The following is a 22,440-nucleotide window of genomic DNA, read 5'->3' on the forward strand; positions in this document are numbered from 1 at the left end:
AATTATTCAATCTGAAAACAATCACTCTGATCCGGTCCAATCGATACAGGCTGCCAGCGAGCTCAGCAAGACTTTACACCACACTAAATACAGCCAGTGAATTAAAACAGGCAGCAGATAGCTTTCAGCCAGCGTAAATTATATCGCTAGGGAAAGAAAATAACTGAAAGCAAAATCTTAGCAGGAAAAAAAGAAATTATACACAGATTACCATCCTTCATATGTGTTCTACATTTGAACCTGTGCTGAGAATGCTTTTTTGCTTTTTAGCTGCTTGTGCACTGCTTTGGTACCCTAATCTTCATTTAAATCTATGAATATACTTTTGTGTAGGTCTATTTACAAAGACCTTTACTGAGTGAGTATTCATAAATGGCGTATTGGCTGTAAGACAAAACAAACAGCCTTTATATATAGGAACAGGTTTATCATTTAATGGCTTTCACTCGTATTTTATCTATACTGAGCTGGACAGAAAGGCTCAGGGTAAACCTAGCATATGGCCATAAAGCACTCCAAAGGTTTGGGCCTCTTTCAAAACCTCTTGGGGCTCTCATCAAGAGTTCAATTCCAATTTTAAAAGATGCATAAATAAACGGGGGCCGTAATTAATAATAACATCAAAGTGAAACTGCGCCCCTCCGCCAAGCGCAGCCTACCTGGCGATTCTGGTAAACATTCTGGACCTCCTCAGCGTGTCTCCTCTGATTGGCCGGGAACAGCGTAGGCAGCAGCCATTAATCCCCAGAGCTGAGGCACAGACCGTGGCCGAGCACAGCTGACTGCCTGATAAATTCATCCTCATTTCGGCTGCTGTTTACAAGAGCTCGCCGCTGGTACTCTCCTCCCCGGCCTGACACCGACGCCCCGTCACTGAATCTTTCTCTCGCTAAAAGTCAGTAAGTTTTGGGGGACAAAGGAAAGGGCGCAGAGGAGAATGGAATAGCAGCGATTCACCCCCCCCCTCCCCCCCCACCTCCCTTGTATGAGACAAAAAAAGATAATCCGGGTAAACAACTCCCGGATCCACGGGTGTCGGACGTTTTGAAACGCGGTTATTTCAGGATCCCTGTCATGCTGGAGAACTTGCAGAAGGGCACCTTTGTGAAGAATTACCCAGAGTAACTCCTCCAATCCTCTCCCTTTCAACCCGTCCCCCGAGTTCTCCGATGAAAAGGCACAGGAGTTCAAAGGAGGAGGGACCACCTGTTACCTGGCTGCCGCTCTCTCTGCCTCCTCTGTCAGAACCAGCCTGTCCCCTTTCACACCGGGATGGGTCTAAATTAATTAATTAAGCATGAACATAATTGTCTCTTCCTTTGTTATTTTATTTAGAGCTTTCCTGTGAACTGTATGAGACTGAATGGTGTGTGCATGGAATAGAGATGGGGAAAGTAAGGAGGAGAACAGACACAGCTACAGGGCCTATAGGACTCCATTTGGGCCATCACTGACAGCACACAGATGAATCTGCAGTAACTCGGGTAACTTACTGATGGGGGAATGAGGCTTTGTGAAATCCCTAATGGGCAGATATACAATCTGGTGTCAATCACTGACTGGTATGAAGCACCTGAAACAAATTTTCTCTCTGTAGCAAAATGTAGTGACTGGTCCTAATCAGTGAGACACTGAGGGCATGTTACTGAAAATTCCTGAATTTAATAAAATAAATAAAAATGCTTAAATAAATAAAAAAAACAATAATAAAACAAGACAGGATAAATATAAACCTGGCATTCAAACTCAGTGCAAGCTCTGAGAAGTTTCTGCACCTTTAAGACTGTTGCATAAATTGCACCGATAAATTTTACATGCAGTTTGTGTCGTTTGAAATGACAGTGTAATGAGAGCTCGAAATAAACCCCTGGGATACAACACCAGTGACATGTCATTTCTGCAGAAGCGAATGTGCCAAGGTAACCTTATTACAAGCAAACCGAACAAGACAAAGAGGAGTCAAAAACTTCATTTGAATAAGTAGATATGCTCCCTGAGCACGAGCCACTGTTCTTTGGAGTAGAGGCAGCCGAGACAAATGCAGCTAAAGTGAGGACACTATCCTCGTAAAACTATTAAAAGTTTGGTAAGATTTAATATCCTGCACACACAGCAGGCAATCCACTAGCTGTGGCTGTCTCTGCGGCTCGACGCAATTCACTACATCTGTCTCGCAAGTGAGCAAGATAATTTAGGGCCATTCCAGTGAATTCAGAGCTATTTCATGAATTTGTGCCTTAATTTCTGAGACAGTTGTATCATTATAACTATCAACAGGTTTATCTAATTATATAACCTTGGTAGTAATTAGTATTAATTTAATTTTTCTAGTTAGCAGTTTGCAGACAATCCAATTGGCACAAGTTAGGGACACATTGTTACATTCTATGTATTGGCTAGCTCCAGTATGGCTACTCATACTGCTTACAACTTAAGGCAGGCAGGATTGTACTGATTGCTTTCTTCTTCATGTAACATTTCTTTCAGAACGCAGCGGAGCCATGACTTGAAAATGAGAAAAATCCCTTTGTGCACGTGTTTGGCCACTGCATTACGTATCTGGAGCATCAGTACTGAGAGATTTATGACTCTACAGCAGCAAGAGGGCCAGACGTGTCACCGGGTTTCACTGGCTCCTTACCCGGTCGATTCAAACTGGTCTTGTTGTGATTGTATTGCGGTCTTGGCACAAACATTTCAGTTAGGACGGTGGTAAAATCTTCCCTCATATACAATGGGAACAGCATAAAGGTTCATGGCAAGTTTGTAATTTCTATGAGGATCAAGGGATAGTTCATAAATGAACCTTTCTATAGTCAATGAAGTTTTTTTAATAATAGGTCATTAACTTTTTAAAAAAAATAATCGGTCAATAACTTTTTTTTTTCATAGTCCTTAAGACACAACTATTATTTATAAAGGAATTTCAATTATTAATAAGTTAATCAGGGTAAACACTGAACTCGTGGTGAGTTTTGCTTAGTGAACACTTAAGTTTGTTAGATAACCCACAAGTAAGGACAAAAACGATGGTGAGTCATTCAGCATTTAAGAGATATCTTCACACTAAATCCGATGAAATGCAGCGGGGAGTTTCTGCTCTGATGCAAATGAACAGAATCTGAATCAGGAGACACGGTTTCAGCTTCTCAGAAGACTTCAGTAAGAGTAAAAAGAAGCCTAGAACTGACAGCTCCGACAGTACTTCATCAAGCTGTGCCTCTGAGAATTCTGCAGGCGTTATAACAGCATAGCCCTTCGACAGAAATAAAAATCAAATCAAAATGAAGTGGCCAATTTACAATCTTGTTTCTGTTGTTTATAAGGGTGATTACTGAAGATGCACTTAAAATTGAAACATTAGTGTTTTCTTTACAATTTTCTCAGACAAATACAAGGAAGCCATTACCAAGTCGAGTGCAGGATTATCTTGTTTTATTGGCTTTGGCAGAGTAGCTTCGTGCCAGCTGCTCGTGTGTGGTGTTGTCACTCAGGAAAACCTGTTCTCTCGAGTTGAGGGACACTGCTACAGGGCAGTAAGCCGGTTCTGCGAGACAGAATGCTCCACACAAATGGTGGTGATGATCTTCAAGGCAGCCGCTGTCACCAATCTGTGCTTAAATAGGGAGCATATGCCAATTAGGATCATTCTCTCTGGCTCTCATGCGGGACAGTGCACTTGAGTCTGTTGTGCGAGTGATTTAGGGTCTACTCAGTTCTGTTAGCGTATCCTCTGCAGAACTGTCCGCTTTGCTCGAAACCGGTCTCCCGCTTCCTCATGCATCTGCACCTCTAAGGAGTCCATTTCCCACCACTGCTATAGCTTGCGGGTTCATTTTTTTTTTTTTTTACACCATGAGGAGCATCATCTTAAGTTTCTTTAAGTCTGGGTTTTCTCTGTCTCGTGTCCTTGAACAGTGTTTCCCAAACCTCTCCTGGAGGACCCGTTGCCCTGCATGTTTTAGATCTCTCCCTGCTCCAACACAGCTGATTCAAATGATCAACTCGTTATGAACTCCTGAAGCTGCTTAATAACAAACTGGTGGCTGCTTAATAATTGGCTTCCTCTGATCCAAGCCAGGACATGGTAACAACATTAACTGCCTTGCTACTGGTTTGTGTTGCTGCTTCCCTTCATGATTGCTTGGTTAGAAGATCACTTCCTGTGTCCTGTTCTCAAGACACTGGATGAGAAAAGGTTGTTCAGCTTTGTGGCCCATATCGTTCAGATCTGACCCATCCTAAGCTGTGAGTGGTGCGTCTGGAGCTACAGGGACTACAGGTGGGTTGTGTTCCAACAACATGTCACATGACTAGGCCTCAGAGTAACATACTACACCATTGGTATGGCAACCACACAGACCTCTGCTTGAATGGCGCCTTTGAAATATTCACCCAATTTTAACTGCCCTTTCAATTCCACCCAAATTTAACTGCCTGATGGTTGTAGCCAGTGTTTCCTTGAGGGGTGTTGGGTATTCTGGACGACATACTCTCAGGGCTCGTCACGATGGGACAGACCCAACTCCTGTCTGTCCATCCATCCTCCTGGACTGACTAGGACTGGGCTGCCGGCCAGCCTTAATGTGCGGGCCTTGACCTCTCACATTCTGCCGTGACTCTCTGAGAGCAATGCCGGTGATGTGGGGTGGAATGCAGCTCTCAGCTCTAGCCCGGATCCCCCCCACACTCCCCCGGTCCCTGCTGACACCATTCCAAGCAAGCGTGCCCAGTTTTACACATCAGTCTGTGTGTGGCTCCTTAGCGGGCCCCCGAGCAGGATTCGGGGGTTGCCTTGGGGACGGGCACAGTGACTGGCGGCCTTCCCCTGGCACCCCACGGCCCGATTGCCGATGCTTCCAGGCCCCCCCAGGGCTCCGGCCGAGCAGCAAAGCTTCGTGCGAAGACTGGTCCGGAGCTGCGGTCTTCGCACGTCTGACACGAGGGGCTCACAGACGCACAGCGCACTTCGTCTGATCTTCTTGCAGCGTGTCTGTGCAAGAAGCCCTTTGGCGATATCTTTCAAGGCTACAGAACAGAGCGGCTTCCTGAATAACCCCCGCAGAGTGATACTGCCAGACAGTGGTCTGTGATTAGACATGGCCAGCACATAGTACCCAGTGTGATGCTCGTGAGTGATGCGGTGGAGGAGGATGCTCATGCGAGGTGAAGTGGATGAGGGTTTTAGACTCTCCCGTTCATTCGTGTGTTAATTAGCTGACTTACAGGCTCCTTTTCTGTGATATGGAGGTACGAGTGGCAGAAAGGAACAGAAATCACAAGACAAGATGTGACGAGACGGACAAGACAAGAGGGAAAAAAGGTTTGTGTACCTGCTATGTCCTGAGCAGCTCCTGTGTTGCATGAGGAGAGAAGAAGAGAGAAAAGAGGAAGAATGAGCAGAAAGTCTTCACCGTGAACCCAGCCTCAGATCGCATGGACTCTACAGGTGTGCACAGGTAACTTGCGGAGGTACCCATGCAGCCACCAGAGTCGTAGATGTAACCGAACGACAGGCAAACTGGGAGGATGGAGCAGAAAAACTCACTGGCAGACCGCCTTTCTGTACCACTTTCACACCATCACTCTAGCAGCCGATGCTCCGATGGCCGCTATCCTGGATGCAGAACGGCAGCAGAGTCAGATGTTAATACAGCCGTAACTACAGGGCTGTCTCATTATAACACTGTCGCAGAGACCTATAATTGGGGGGAGCACAGGAGAACAGCTTATAATAGGCTACAACAGGGAAACAGGAGTCTCCATCTCCTCATATTATATTACTTTCATGTTTTCAAGTCTGTTTAACTGAAGGTCTTTTTCATTAATTAGGTCTCAGAAACGTATTTTAAAAGTAAGATATTTGCTTGGGAGTGTTTGGGGAAAAAAGGAGAGCCAGACACCTCTGAACCTTTAACAAGATCATGCAGCCTGTTTTAAACATTCAGCTCCTTTCACACCAGTCCTTGCTTATAAAAATGATCCAATTTATTTGAATTAGGAGGCAAAGTAATCTCATAATGTATCTAACATTGAGTGCTGAAGGTCAGGCCATCTTGGGACTTCAGAATTCTGGCATTGGCATAGTAATATTATCACTATATATATATATATATCATGACCAGCGTAGAACATGCTGGCAGTAAACATGCTAATGTTTGGCATTTTCTGACTTGCATCATCTTTCCACAGGGACCACTTAATGGTGCAAAGGCATAAATAAGTGAATTGAAAAATGAATAAATAAATAAAATGATTATCAAAATGCCTCATTAGATCCTGTGATATGAAGTAAATGAGCACATATATGTCAATAACAAGCCATATCCATAATAGAGTAGCATTACAACTCTTTAACTGTTTGTTACCCACTCAACCCTTGTATAATCAGGTGTCTGCAGCTGTAAAATTGTGCTACTTACAGAAAAATTCATTTATGAATAAAATCATGCAGCATATCACAGCACTGCACTGTTAATATTTTTCACATTCATATTTCAGTGTATCCCTTTCTCCGCGGTTACATCGATCTTGAGAATCAATGTTTGGAATACATTCTTTGTGAATAAAAGGCTTACAAAAAAAGTGAACGAACAAACCAACCAACCCAAAGCAGAGGAGCCGAGGCAACACACAGGAATACTGGAGAACAGGTCAGACCATTTCTAAAGAAACTAACTGCGGTCTGAGTTTTTCATATGAGCACCCATCAGGCATAAAGGGACAATTCATTTCTAAGCATCACCCAGATGAAAACGAAATAATCAAGATGGATTGCTTACCCAGGTCCTGATAATTACACAGACGTAATTTGTCTGATGTCCTGACAAAAGTACAATGCTCATAATTTATTCTCAATCACAGTTATCACAAAATGTACAAAAAATAACCTGTCAAATCATGCTTGACTGCTATCACTGAGAGGGCCTTAGAAATGTGATCAAAACTCAAAACTCATCAAAAACTCAACACAACAAAAACTCAAACTCAAAACTTGTCTAGCTGCAATTTTTACACACAAATATATAAATGTACCCATATATATAAGGAAAAATAACTCATTGCTGAGTTCCTTGCCGCCACACAGACAACCCCCCCCCCAAAAAAAAGTCTGCTTGTGTGGCCCCAGATGAGGCTGAGTGCTCTAACAGCTCAGATACATTAAACATGAACCATCTCAAAAGAAGGGTGCTCTCTGCCCCACAATGAGCGCAACATTAACTTTAGGGTCAGCACGCTTGCGGTCGCATTAATGAACCTCTACTGCTCGCGGCCCCGTTGCATCAGAGCAGCGTGTCTCAGACACGGGGGGGGTTTGGGGGGGGGGCAGACGCAGCTCAAACACCATCCCGGATTCCCATTGGACAGCATTGCCAGTGCCCCCTCCACCGCTGAAGGCCATTCCACGCCTTCCAACACGGATTACAGGCTGAATCCCTGTACAATATATACAGAACCACATACATACTGACAGTGATCACAAATCCTGCCTTTTCCACTATTCACACATAGCAGAAGCTTTGCAAAAAAGAATCGAAACCATAATTTTGGTGTTTGTTTTTATTAGAGTTTATACGACCCACATGTCCAGACTGCATCTTGGCTCTCTTAGCTAAGCCTAACTCACCTTCCCTTACATGTGTAGCCTTATTGTGGAGTGTGCTGTTTTGCGCTTAGACAGCATACCTGTGAATTTACTGAAGTATGTTCATTATTGATCCTTTTGTTGTTATGAGTTATTACAGTGTAGAGGCCTGATGTATGTTCGAACAAGGTCAGTTATGTCCTGTATGCAGCAGTGTGTCACAGTGATAAGGACCAGGGCTAGTAACAAGAAGGTTGATGCTTCAGTCCCCACTGAGGCACTGCTGTTGCAAGTAACTTAACCCACAATTGCCTCAGTAAATGTCCAGCTGTATAAATGGATAAAAAAAAATGGTTACCTATGCAAGTCACTCTGCGAAATGACAATATAATAATATTCAAACGTGGTCAGGTGTGTACTATATATATACTATATGCACCGTTTACTGTGTAAGAGCGTCTGATGAATGTCAACGAAACATAATCGCTCAGGCAACACCGAGGGCGCATCTGAGACAGATAAACAGCATGCTGTTCTGCTGCGCTTGCTTCAACACAACCACAGACAGATCGAGCTTCTCCAGACGTTCCTCTTCAAATCATCCTCCCGAGCCACATCTTACAGTCTGGCCAGCAGCCCTCCGTAACGTGCAAAGGAAAACGGTATCAGGAATTAATTGGTGAGAGACGGACAAATCAGGCAGATTTCTCGGCCACCCAGAGCCGGATGGAGAGTCTGGCGGAGCCGGCCTGTGGAACTTTCTCACCTTTTCCCTTCCCATCAGACCCGGCTCGGGTGGCTAAAACTGCTCCGCTAGCACATCAGCCGTCTGGCGGCGCCGCACCGCACACGCCGGGCGCCGCACGGTGGCTTTACCCACGATGCCGTTCATTACCGCGGTTTCCGCCACCGTCCGCGCACCCTGTCAGATCGCCCGTGTCTCAGGCGCGGCGAGCCGATGGAGTTTAATTAAAGCCTGGTGACCGGGTCAGCTCTCATGCATATCACACAACGTACAGAGAGGCGGCAAACGGCAAATTAAAAACCCCGCGCAGCTCTGGCTTTCAACCCACTCCCCCCCCACCCCTTTTGTCCAATGCGCTCCGCTGTATTAATGTTTTGATTTAATCTGAAAGCCAATACCTGTAGGAAATGAAGCCAGGCTGGATGGAAAAAAAGAAAAGAAATCTCTCCGTTCACTGTTCAGCCCTGTGCATTGATATCAGGGTGCCAAATGGGGTGACCGTGAGCTTTTCAGGACTGACACCTACACCCTCCCCGGAGACCCAGTGCATGAATAATGGCATATATACCAGTATCTGATTTTCATTATCACGTACGCTGGTCCCCGATGAATTAAATGGTAGACTCTCTGTATGCAAAATTAGACATAAGATGAATATAAATGAATAACTATGTCCTCATGTTATTCTGACTTGAAGTGGCACCGTTTCAATTTACACCCTCTTGGCAGCGTTAGTGATGTAACATAATAAGCCAGCACTAGATGACGGGAACTTTGATCAAATGAACTACTGGCAAAGCCAAGAGCAGTGTGTTGGTACTCTCAGCAGGCTTACTTTGACATTACGAATACACAGTAAGTTTTTCTGACTTCAAAAAAAGACATTAATTTCTAGATCACATGCCTCAACCTCAGACAAAAGGATCCTGAGTAAAGTGCGTTTGAATCAGAGGCTCGTCTGAGTCGTCTCTAACTCAGAGGCACATGCAATGGAAGGATGTTCTCCATCCTGCTGCGTCGGACCTGCCCTCCATACCGCCGATGTGATGTATGGATGAGGAGTCCGGATTTGCAATTTTGTCAGGCGGGTCACGCTTCCTGAGCGCACACTCCAGGATGCGCAAGAATAATAAGATAATTTAGCAACGCTGTGGAGCGGGATCCCTGCTTCTCTTAGCTACTGTCACGGCCATAAAAATAGAGGTGCGCCGATCCGCGCGCTCCGCTACCTGAGTGGCGTTAGGGGAGGATTTATGGGGTGTCAGCTCTGCTGTGATTAGATGCCGCTGATGTCGTTCTATTAAAGCTGATATTGATGAACAGATCTGCATGGAATCACGGCCGACGCCTCGCGTACCAGCACGGCGGACCAGCGGCAGCCATCTATTTCGCCGCCGTCTGTCGGGCGGGAGGGGCGACACGTGACCGGAGAGCCGTTCTCCCCCCCACCCCCCGGCGCCCCAGGTCACCCCGCTTTTATCTCCAAAGAGTCTGCACCTGCTCCTGACCCAGAGGAGCACTGCCTGACGCAATACTCCCTGATCTGAGTACCCTCATCTCCCCAAAGCCGCTCAGCTCCGCGGACAAATGTCAGACAGACACAGCTGTGCTGGGTACAAAGGGGCAATTCGCGGGCACACCATTTAGGAGAGATCTGGAGGCTATAATTCAGAGGAAGAAGAGAGGGCAAAGAGAGACAGTGGTTTTTGGTTCCACTGTCTGGGTGCAAACGGTCAATTTGAGAGTGCGTAATATAAGATAACTTCACAGTAAGTTTCATAAAGCATTATTGACTTGAAAGTTAATTGACAGACAGACAGACACATAGACAATACATGCATCAGTAGGCATTTTCTCTAAATCAGTATCCCAGTTCTGTCAAAGTGAAGGCCAAGTCTTTTAAATAATATCATCTGTAATTGCAGTGAACTTGGCTGCACATGCTGCTGAGCTAGCACTGGGCGTGGCCTAGGCTAACATGCATTAAACCCCCCCCCCCCCCCCCCCCCCCCCCCCCCCAAGAAAGCCGCAGCAGGGGCTCCTGAGTGGCTCACTCATCACGGCGCTCATCTCGAGTGCAGACTCAACCCTGCAGCCCGGGTTCGAGACTGCCGAGAGCCCACGCCAGCGGAAAAAAAACTGGTGTCGCTATGCCAGGAGTAGGGGTGGGTATGTCAGCCTGGGTCTCATTATCTCACTGCTCTCAGATGAAAAAAAAATGTGTATGCTACTAATAATAAGTGAAAACAGGAAAAAAGAAACACTAAACACATTACAAAAAAAACAACAGATACGTACAGAGGATTCCTATTACGAAAATAAACATGCTGAAGCGTTGTATTGGCTGTGGCAGGCTCAGATCTCTGGGGAAGGACTCGGCTTTCTTCTCAGCCTCAGCTGCTGCAGGAGGAGGAGAGAAAAGGTGCCTTTTCCTCCTCCCTCTCTCCCTCTCCCTCCCTACGCTCCGCTGCGGAGCGGGATTCAGGATTCGCGATTCGCACCTGGCTGTCCCTCTCTTCCTGTCGGAGGGGTCGGGAGACAGCGCTGGCATCGGCGCCGCTGCCACAGGCTGTTAGAAACAGCGAATTGATGGCTGATTTTCTAAAGGTAACGGGAGCGAGGGAGGCTGCGAACACAGCCCCGGGAGCTGCCGCCTGGGCGGATCTAATTCACACAAGATTCCATCATTTAATCTCAATACTGCAGAACGGAATCTATACTTCCCATGTATCATTGCTCTAATTTGATTAAGACGTGACAAAGCAGTGCGGGATGGCTTTCTCCTGCTCTGTACCAACGGCTGGCATGTTTCCCTGTATGAAATATGTAAAGCACGCATGCACATACACGCGCACGCACGCGCACGCGCACACACACACGCACGCGCACTCACACACACACACACACACACACACACACACACAGACAAGCACACAATAAAATCTGATTACTAAAGCCAAAGTAAACATAAATGAGAGAGAAAATAAATAAATATGTAGAAAAACCGGGAGGGGAAACTTGATTTGCCGGGGCTTGATGCCTCACATTTCTCAGCATTTCTTAGAAAACCTGTTCTCCCCTCGCCGTTTTTTAATGGGGTCTGCAGCTTATCGTCTGTCGCCCCACTGTGCTGCTGTACTTATGAATTCAGTCCGAGGGGGGCGCTGACAGCAGGCTGAGCACTGTGGAGTACAGGCAGGTCACAGGATTCAGCCGTGTGTGTTTGTGTGTGTGTGCGCGCGTGTGCGTGCGCGCGTGTGTTCGTGTGTGTGTGTGTGTGTGTGTGTGACATGTTGCGTTTTCATTTAATTAAAAGGTTAGGAGCGGAGATTCAGGATTTATCTTAAAGAGGACTTGATGGAAAAGTCTGGACATGCCGTGTGAAGGCTCGCTAGGATGATTGGCTTCCGCAGTCTGCGTTTACAGAACAGCATGACACCGAATTGTTTTAACCCCTTTCGCTCAGACACAGCAGCCCTGTTAGAGTTAGAAATGCAAAGGAAAACTCGCCTCCATTTTGTTTCACCTTTTTAATGAGTCTTTTTAAAAAAAAAAAAAATGGAAAAAAACTTCACACAAAAAACCCTTCTCTAGGATAGATATTTTGCACGTAAACAATTTCCTGCATTATCTACGAATTTTATTTTCTCCGTTTTTAATAAAAATCCACCCTTTTCCCCCCCATTTATAAAAAAGTTGACAGACTATAACAAATCCATAAAATTAAACTGGCCCATTAACTCATGGGACAGTTGATGAGGTGTGAGTAGCATGCGTGAGGGTATACACACATGAAATCTTCCTTGCTCTGACAGCCCACTCGCTGCTGAGAGCAGGAAGCGGTCTCCATGACAGTCCTTTTGGGTACCCACTTGAGCGGGCAGAGGGGAGCGCGGGATCCTCTTGACTCGTGGTTCAGAGAGGGTGAAGCAGCATGAATTGTGTATGAGGGAGAGGAATTTGTGGTAATTGATTGCTGATAGCTTCAGACAGGCAGGATGTTACATTTGGCAGCCAGACCATCAAACCACCCCGAGAAAAGTGATTGCTCAAATCACATTTAATTTAACATTTCAGACTCATTTTGAGGGCTTCCAAGTTCCAATGGACAGATCATTTCTCTGTTTGCAAGACCATTTTGATTTTATATACATACATGTATGTATATATATCTCGGCCAACAAAAATAATGTCAGTGTTTCTATGTTAAGATACTGGGTAAGCCCCTGTTCAATTCTACGGTTGCATGAAATCAATTTAAGACAAATTATGATTACATACCGATGGGCATGGCTGGGGTTTGATTTCTTCCTGAGGGGGGGTGGGGGTGAGTGTGTTAATAGATCATCTATTACTATCCCAGGGTGAGGTAATGACTGTCCCGCCACTGCTAATATCTGCACGAGCCATTCAAATTGAGGCAGCAGGACCGTTAACCCCGAAGTGCTTTGTAGACACTGAGGAACTGTGACATTGAAATACAAAGCACGCAATTATTAATTCCAGGCTGAAAAAAGAGCAAACCACATGACCCAGCCTGCAAAGGCCCAGCTTCACACTGCTACAAAATGGACGTCGTGACAGCCAAGTGCAGCAGCCCAAACATGTACACAATGGGCAAGACAGTGCTTATTGAGCCTTATGGTGCAACAGAAAGAAGTGTCCCAGATCAGGGCCACCAACACAGAAAAGTACAAAACAGTGCGTGGCAGCCATGTGTATGCCAGTATTCCAGCTCAATGTCAGACACTCAATAATAATCACTATTCCCATCAGTAATGTTTAAAGTAAATGAAAAAAAATAAATCAAATAAAGAAAGAAAAACAAAGTTATCCAAGCGAAAGGTTGTAAGACTGGGAGATCTGACAAACACTAGCAGGCATACCAGCAATAGCACTTACACAACTGTGAATATTTTGACCCTAATAAAAAAAATGTGTGAGCTTCTCTATATACTGCTAATGCAGCAAAGCTGTTTGAACTGAGGCCAGGTGGAGAATAAAAGATTAGAGATAACTCTCAATGTATAAGGAGACCAGGTATACTACCCAGGTATATTACCCTGCTGAACAGTCCAACAATCTTCTAGGTCAGAGTCATGCCAGACAAAATATAACACATTACATTATTGTCATTTAGCAGGTGCTGTTATCCAAAGCAACTTGCACGGTGTATCTGATAAAGTCGCTTGAAAAGCTGCATAAAAAGGACTCCACTAAGCACACATGAATGAGCACCAGCACCAAACACAGTGCTGAGATCACAAATATCTGCCTACGTTGATATGTAAGTGCAAAGCAGTATGTACAACTCTTGTCATTCCAAATATATTGCTGACACATACTACATTTATGCAATTAAACCACCACATACCATTCTGTAAAACTCTAAAATATACTTCCACGTATATAATTGCACATAAGAGAGACAAAAGATCGTGCTTGGGTTAGGGGGCTTAAGATATTGCCCGAGGAGGTGGGTCTTTAGTCTTCGTCGAAAGATGAAGAAAGACACACGAGGACATGAAAATATATGAGGCTGCAATGTGACAGCTGACGTAGATGCCTGCTACAGAAGGTGATGTCACCAGCTCGAGCACGGTGAGGTCTCGTAGCTGGGGACCTTGGCCTTTAGCTAAGCAAGCTAAGCGTGTCACATGTGACTAGTTTCAAAGATTTACGCTGGGTTAAAAACATTTTGTCTTGCCTAATTATTACTATTTTTATTTATAGATTACTTTCTTTGCAAAGCTTTTTAAATGTTATTTTTCAGCTAATGTCAGTCAAAAACATTATATAGACTGCTAAATGACAACAACATAATGTAATTTTTCCTTGGTATCACGGTCAGCTTTAGGAACTGCAGTCAATAATCATGTCCTTGTAGGCATTCTTTTTATTTGTGCAGAAGTGCCATTATCATCTGCCATTCAGAGCATAGCTGAGGAATGCTTTTTTGCCTCAGATGATTAGCCAAAATGTTGCATTTTAAACTTTTGGTTTGGTGCAACTGTTTGTTGAGAGAGCTCTGTGACCCACGCCCCCCTCCCCCAAAAGGAATGACAACAAGGACACTTGGCATGTTGGCGTAACAAATATTTTCAATTAAGTATTGGGGGGGTACTTGAAACCTCATGGACAATATGGCAACACAAAGGTTTTTATATGCAACCTTTTTAATGTGTCCTTCACATAGCAAAAAACCTTCTGGTATACAGATTCACTCCCCATACAATCAGTGTTCCACTCTGAACAATGGAACACAAAACCAATCGAGAGCTCACACTGATGTTTCCAGCTGAACTTGTGACCCAAACATCATCTCTTTTTTTTAGGCTGCACGCTGAAAGTCCAGCGTTATTTGAAAGAAGGCCAACACCTGAGCCAAATCAGCATCAAGAGGCCCTGTCAAAGCCGTGCACATCTGAAGGCCAGTATTCCACTGATTAAGCAGCCTCTCAGTTTTAACATTAACAAAGAGAGAGCAGAATACTAATACCGTCTATGACAACGGAAACAAATAAACAAATCAACAAGTAAAAAAAAACCTAGAACAATCTGCAGGTTTCCAGTAAAACAATAATTACTTCAAATGAATGAATCAGTACTAGGTAAGGTGAGTCTAGTTTAGAAGTGTAACCTCTTTAAATGGTACATTAAAAATGAACATTGTTCCAGCAATGTCATGAAGGCTGCCTTTTAGCCAACTGATTTATATCTCATTTCCAGGCATTTCCATTACCAGGAGTTGTGCATAAGCATGACGACATGTCTTACAAAGATCAGAGCGCTGCTTCATTTTCACAATGGTCAAATTTATACAGTAATGCCAGTTTCCGGAAACTGCTCCCACATTCTCTGCAGTGACAGTGTGACAGCCCTTGCACTGTTGTATCTGTGGTATCGGCATTAAGACCCAGAGCTACTCCCCTCTCGTCCTGGAGGGCCACAGACTAGCAGACCTTGCAGCTCTCATTAAACTCTGCTGGTCTCAGGACAGAGCGATACATTACATTATTGTCATTCAGCAGACACTCTTACCCAGAGCAACTTACAGAGGTTACATTTTTTACATGTTATCCATTTATACATGCTGGATATTTACTCGGTTAACTACCTTACCCAACATTCCAAAAGCAGTGCCCCAGCAGGAAATCGAACCAGCAAATTTTCAGTTAAAAGCCCTGCTCCTAACCACTACACCACACTGCTGCCTGTGCAGGGGTGCAGATAGGTTGTCACAGGTGTTTGTCATACCTGGTAGGAAGGAACACCTGCAAGTACTGTGGCCCTCTAGGACCAGGGCCAACATAATATTATATATCATACGTGGTCATTTTCATGAACCTGTCAGCAGGATCTTGGATCTGGAGCTTTCACAGGCTTCCCAGGGTTTGGAAATCTCTGCGCTGAAAATAAATCAAACCCTGGGAGTTTATGTGCGAGGACCCTTATGAATGGGGATACAACAGGTCTCCCCGTGATCACACCATGGTAGGAAACAACACTGGAGCAAGCAGTCACAGTGAAAGCCGCCAGTCAGAGACATTCTCTCCAGCCATTATGGGCTCTCTGATGATGATGTGGAGGTAGGATGGGTACATTGTGAGTGTCACTGGGATCAATCTTCAGCCAATGCAATATCCACCAATGGTGTCACGATAAGGCTGACAAATACCAGCAGGTGACTGTCTCTGGAGGGCAGTTCAGACTGGCAGCAATTTGAGCGCTGCTGCCGTGCTTGAAAGCCAATTTGTAATACGGGTGGATATTCGCTCTGTGGGCGCCATAAACTGCACTGACACGGGTCTCCAACAGACCTGGGTCTACCTTTCTGATTCACTTAAGTTTCATTACCCTCACAAAACCACCGTGACTGCTTAAGCAAATTGCCTCAAGTAACAGTTAAAAGGGTAAATAACATTTTACCAGGGTTCACGTGCTGTGGATCCAGAGGCTGTTCACCCCTCTGCTGTGCTTGATGAGTGGTCGGGGAGGAGGGAATGCTCTCATAGAGTTAATTGTCTCATATGGTTACTTGTAGTTTAGCTGAACTCATCAGTGCAGGTTCTCAACGGCTGAGAAAAAGACTAACAGCGATAGTGATGAAAATCTAGGCAATTGCACGATTTTTGTCAATGGCTCGGAGCACTTGCGCGTGTGTTTTTTTATCTAATTGAATCTGCTACCCTGCACATCACCTGTCCCTTTGCTGAGCGCTGAAGCATACGCTGCACATATCTTTTAATACCATTAGAGCAACGCGCAGAAGGATGAGTTAATCCCCCGGATCAGCACTGAGGAAGAGTGAGCCACCTGCCATCGTCCGTCAAACCGCCCGTTTCTGCCGAAGCGACGCAGTTCCACCCCAGGCCTGCTTTCACACTACTGACAAAGGGATAATCCCTCCCCGGAGAAAAAAAAGGAGAGAGGGTAAAAAGTAAAACCTTTTTTATTCAGCACTTCAAATGTTTTATTCTCTTCTGGCCCGCTTTGGTAAACAATTTCACGCGCATTCTTCCGGTGTATGAAGACATGCTCGGCGGTGTCGGAATTTCCTGACGGTGCTTGACAGTTTTCAGAATGAACCCTAATCTGTTAGAGATCTGCTGCTGTGTTGGAATCAGGAAACAGCATCCCTGCTGGAAATTATTTGCTGACAAAAGCACCTGGCTTTGCTTTAGGGAACAGCAGCTAAAAGCCAAACGGGTCACAGGACAGATTATCAGGACAGATCAGGTTTATTGTCGTAAATCTGGTGTGCAGTACAGATCAGAAGCACTACACGAGAGGTAAAATGCTAGGGTATCAGAGTGATGTATGAGCACAGGTAGTCACACAGGCTAAAGCCGCTGGGCTGACAGCAGTGGGCGGGGCCACTGCCAGGGCGCGTGTCTGCGGTGTCAGGCGTCGACCGCAGCGAGGAGCGCCGGGCCCCATTCCCCCCCACTCCCGCCAGGACCTGCCTAATCCCCTCGTTTGGTGGGTTATCACACACCATCATCCTCCACAGCGCCGTTACAGAAACACTCGGACGCACCGACGCTCACGACATAAACACACAACGAGAGGAACCGCTGCGCACCCCCCACCCCAGCCACCCCTCTCTCACTTTCTATTAATTTCAGCATGATTTTGTTTGGCCTTTTTTTCAGTATCCAGAGAGCATGTAATTAAATCTGGAGAGCACACATGAACAGGCAGTCAGCCAGAAACCTGGATTCCTGTAGGGGACAATAAACAGCCCAATACTGACCCCCCTCTGAGTGCACTCTGTTTCACACGGCCTATGACAGCTACACAGGGTGCCTTCTCCAATCTCCACCAACAACAACAGGAAAAGGGTTTTTTATGTACAATGTGGCCTTTCATGACCGGGCTCGAGTCATGCTTTGAAGGAAACATTTGGAATGGGAAAACACTCCTTAAAAACGCTCATCAACTGCCTGACTTTCAAAATACGGTCAATAATTCACTAAGAACGCAACGCAAAAGAGCGGTTCATGATACAGACCGTTAAGGCGCTCTGCTGTTTGTGACCACGCTTTCTGAATCACTTTAAGGGGTTTGTAGAACACTAAGACTATATACTTCAGGCAAGCACTTGGCATATCTGTAAAGACAGTTGAAGAGTTGAGGCGCTTTGATTTTCATAAAACTATTTAAATTTTGTGGGTTTTTTATTTTGAGAGAAAGCCTAGCAGCTTATGAAGATGAAGGGAAACATACATCTTATTTACCCCTTGCAAGACCGCTGCAGCCAGGATAACACTCTTCTTTTCAGAGAAATCAGCCTGAGGTTTTTGTTGACAGTGTCAGACAAGGACAATTATTCATATGCTGCACTAATGCCATGTACCAGTGAGCTCCATGTTTATAAATAACGCTTTGCTTCATTGAGCTGACATGTGTGTCATCCAGGCATTGAAGGATAAGTAGCAACACAAAACAAGGCTGCAGAGAAACTGAGATGATACTGAACCGGTAATCCTTCAGAGTTTCTTTCTGTAGGATAAAAGACTCATGACAAAATGGTATGTATACATACAAAATATCCTTCAACATGTTTTCTGAGAAAGTGTAAAAATAATAAATGAATAAATGTGACAGAACCACTACCATCCCCTTGACCTTGATGTCAGTGATAAAAATCGAAATGTCCTTTGACTGTACCCCAGAAGACTGCATGCACAGCACCTATGATTCTGTCCTTGAAGGAGCCCAAAGGGACCGGCTTTCACTACCCCACAGGCTCTCGGCTTTGCAGAGGTCTTTGCCACTCGGAGTCTCGCCCCGCAGATAACACCACACCGGCCGCTCTTAAGAGAGACTGTAAGTCACGGCAAGACTATCCTCACATCCATACACCCTCATATTCTTACTTCCTGTAAATCACACTCAGACTATCCTCACATCCTCGTTTCCTCGTATTCTCACTTCCTGTAAATCACACCCAGATTATCCTCACATCTTTATTTCCTTGTATTCTCACTTCCTGTAAATCACACCCAGATTATCCTCACATCCTTATTTCCTTGTATTCTCACTTCCTGTAAATCACACCCAGATTATCCTCACATCCTTATTTCCTTGTATTCTCACTTCCTGTAAATCACACCCAGATTATCCTCACATCCTTATTTCCTTGTATTCTCACTTCCTGTAAATCACACCCAGATTATCCTCACATCCTTATTTCCTTGTATTCTCACTTCCTGTAAATCACACCCAGATTATCCTCACATCCTTATTTCCTTGTATTCTCACTTCCTGTAAATCACACCCAGATTATCCTCACATCCTTATTTCCTTGTATTCTCACTTCCTGTAAATCACACCCAGATTATCCTCACATCCTTATTTCCTTGTAATCTCACTGCCTGTCTCGCCTCACAGGCCTCAGCATGTGTGTGTCTTTAAGCTGTGCGGATGCAAGAATATACCATTCCCTGCTGCTACACAGGCTGTGTTTGCTCTGTGTGAAGTACGGAAGGAAGAGGAATTTAGAATGATAAGTTCAGCTGTGGTTTACATCACCCTACAGTTTTTTTTTTAATAAGTTTCTCAGGGTAGGTTCGAGGGTTAAGGTTACACCTTTGGAGGAAGTCGTGCGTCTTTCAAAAGAAAAAGAAGAGTTTTTTATGCGTAACGCGATGTTGGGCACAACTGACCCTAAATTTCAAACAGCCTGATGCAATACATCACTAAATATGTGTAGACAAGATAGTCAGAAGCAGGAATCCAAACTAGAATCCAACCATGTCTGGGGATTCTATTAAACCTTTGCAAACTGTCTTACTGTTAACACCATTGACAGATATTACTCCTGTTAGAGAGAACACCATGACAGGGCCATGCCTCTGTGAATTAGCCTTCACAGTTTATGAGTTATGTCTTACATTTCTAACCACTGTATATATGTCTGATCCAAACAAACCGGGGAAAAGGTTGTTTCCCCGTTTGACTGTTCCCAATTACCTTATCATTCTATTAGCATAATTAAAGTGATTGTTATAGGGGACCATGATGCAAAATACTTGTCTCTGTTAACTGTTCGTTGAACAATACAAGTACAGTTAACAAACACACAGCCCATTCTCACTGCAGTGCACAGTACTGCTAGACTCCTTTTTCCTGTCACAGTACTGCTACAGACTCCTTGCATGGTGAAGTGTGAGAGAGGACTGCAGAAAGGCTTGGTGCATTTTTAAACAGGTACAGCAGTTTCTCACTCTCACTTCAAATGTTAAAAGGGACAAACTAATGAGGCCATGTTCCAAAATTCCCCTCTTGAAAAACGACTCCAGCCGCTTTCCCTGTTTTCTTAAAGAATAACAACCCAGGCTTATTTATTTATGAAGTCACGCCAATTTTACTGGCAGATTGTGACAGTCTGTTAAAGATTCAGAATCTCTTACAACTTTTCATTTCAGGCCTGGCTGTTAAACAAGGACACTTCTGAAAATCAAAGTGGAACTGGTGGCCACTTTCGGCTGCGGAGACACACAAATGACTTCTACTGACTATCCTTTTGATGGAAGTCAAAATCCAAAGTAAAGAACGTCTTTAACCCCCCGCAGTCAGCAGGGAATGCATTTCATGCTGCCACCCAAAAAAAAAGAAAAAAAATCAAAAGGAAGCATTCCCAGTGACCAATGATCAAGGTTGCCTACGCAGACACCAATGAACACCTGCCCGTCTGGAAGACTGTGCTGGGATATTTCAATTTAACGCTCAATCCTGTTTCGACAGGCTGTCATATTTCAGCCGACAAAACCGCGAGATCAAAAGCGGGTGAGTGGGCGGGTGTGCGGGGGGTGGGGGGGAAGGTTGGGGGGGTTTGGGGAGGGAAGAAACAACAGTGATGTCTCAACTGAACAGGCGTGGGTATCATCTGAAAATGGATTAGAGAGAGAGAAGTCAATATTAAACAAACAGCTTCAGATTTAAGACTCTACTTACAAGGGTATTAAGATTTGTCTTTGTGATAAACCTGTGTGATTCACACTGCTTTTGTTTTGCTGGTTTGAAGGCTCGGGAGGAAGGTCTGAATTAGGGTGTGGGATCCAGGGAGGCCTCGACTGTGTGGGTTTTCGCTTCAATCCATTCACATGGGCACAGTCGGTCCCATTATTAATTTAGCTGTTTGCATTTACACCTATCCATTACCCAGAATGCACTGCAGCCAAACACTTCTTCCTGAAAAAACTGCGGAGATGCAATTTTCACCTACTGTTTTAACATTTCAGTTATGCAGCTGGGCTTGTAAGCAAGGTTGGAGGTTCGATTCTCATGTAAGGCGCTGCCATTGTGCCAATGAGCAAAGTTCTTTACCTGAACCACTGTGCTAAATACCCACCCAGATAACATGAATGATAAACAGACACAGGCAAAAAATTACATATAGATTGCTGAAATCACACAGAGAAAGAGCAGAGGTCAGAGCTTCACACATCATCCAGGGTCTGGCCAGAACGCTGCAGTCAGACGGGGGGTAAGCAGCACCTCAGTAACGCAGAGAAACTCAGAACTCAGAAAAAGACATATTCCATCTTCCGTAGATGAAGAGATTTTTCCTCTCATGCCAGGACTGGAGATGAGCCTGTTACCTTAGATTTTAGCACAGGCACAGTCAGGGTCAGTGGTTAAAGGTTCGAAGTAAATACAGCATTACAGGTATGCTGAAGGCCCTGGCAGTGGGCACCTTCGCTATCTGCAGGCGTACAGTACATAAACAGAGCCTCATCCTCGGAGTCACGTCTTATTCTTCTGTGTTTCTTTCTGTCGTTATCACACCCGGGTCACGTCTTGTCTCTCCCAATACAAAGGGGGGGGACAGAATAAAAGAGAAAACTCATTCTTTTTTAAAGCACGTCTCCGCAGTCGTCCAAAGATAATGCCTGCGAGGTCTTATTGTGAGCGCGTCAATGCGATGACACGGCAGACACCGTGTCTGGCCTGATACTCTGAGAAGAAGCCACGTGTCCTCGCAAAGGTCACCCCCCCCCCCCACACTCCCCTTCATTGTTGGATAAGGCCTAAATGCTTTGGAAGCTTCCAAGCCAGGATCATGAAGATTACTGTTAATTTTTAATCCTCCATCATGAATTCTGTCTCTTTTTGTTTTCATTTGAGGAAACATCGTTGAGCTTTCCTACGGAGAAGAGTGGCAAAATAACATGATGGAGCAAGAAAAACCACATCACAGGGGCCCAGAGAGGAGAGGCCTATAATTAGGATGTTCAGGGTTTGAGGACCTGAAGAGGCTGTCATCTCCGCAACTTCTCAAGCTGTACCAGGAGGGCGGGGACATCTCCGTGACAACAGCTCCTTGTATTCAATAACTTGAAAGAAAATTAAATTATGATGCCTTCTGGCAAAATGCCCCCCACATCTCCTCCCCTTTCAAAACTTGACACACACAATGTATTTGCCTTCAAGGCGTTTATGAGCGGCTTCCTGTCAAAACCCAATCACTGAAGCTCCGAGGGCCATGAAGCAGAAACGGAGCAGGCTCATTCACTGCTTGGTGTCAGGCATCTTTGACATCATGCTATCCACGGCCAGCACATCACCTCTTTACACAAAGGTCACATCTGACTCCTTAACA

The 22,440-nt window shown here is 44.9% G+C and overlaps 1 protein-coding gene across 4 annotated transcripts in view; it reads right to left on the reverse strand.

The window, feature by feature from the left end:
* Positions 1 to 22,440, reverse strand: part of cadm1b (cell adhesion molecule 1b) — a 285,341-nt gene that overhangs the window by 67,611 nt on the left and 195,290 nt on the right. For 3 of the 4 annotated variants that reach the window (XM_036536051.1, XM_036536049.1, XM_036536047.1), the window contains exon 2: positions 5,334 to 5,354. The exons of the other annotated variant lie outside the window; for it this stretch is intronic. In XM_036536051.1, coding sequence (XP_036391944.1) covers positions 5,334 to 5,354 — 21 coding nt within the window. The remainder of the gene's footprint in view (positions 1 to 5,333; positions 5,355 to 22,440) is intronic. 4 annotated transcript variants of the gene reach the window in all.

The sequence above is a fragment of the Megalops cyprinoides genome, chromosome 9 (genome assembly GCF_013368585.1).
Source record: "Megalops cyprinoides isolate fMegCyp1 chromosome 9, fMegCyp1.pri, whole genome shotgun sequence".
In the NCBI taxonomy this organism is placed as follows: domain Eukaryota; kingdom Metazoa; phylum Chordata; class Actinopteri; order Elopiformes; family Megalopidae; genus Megalops; species Megalops cyprinoides.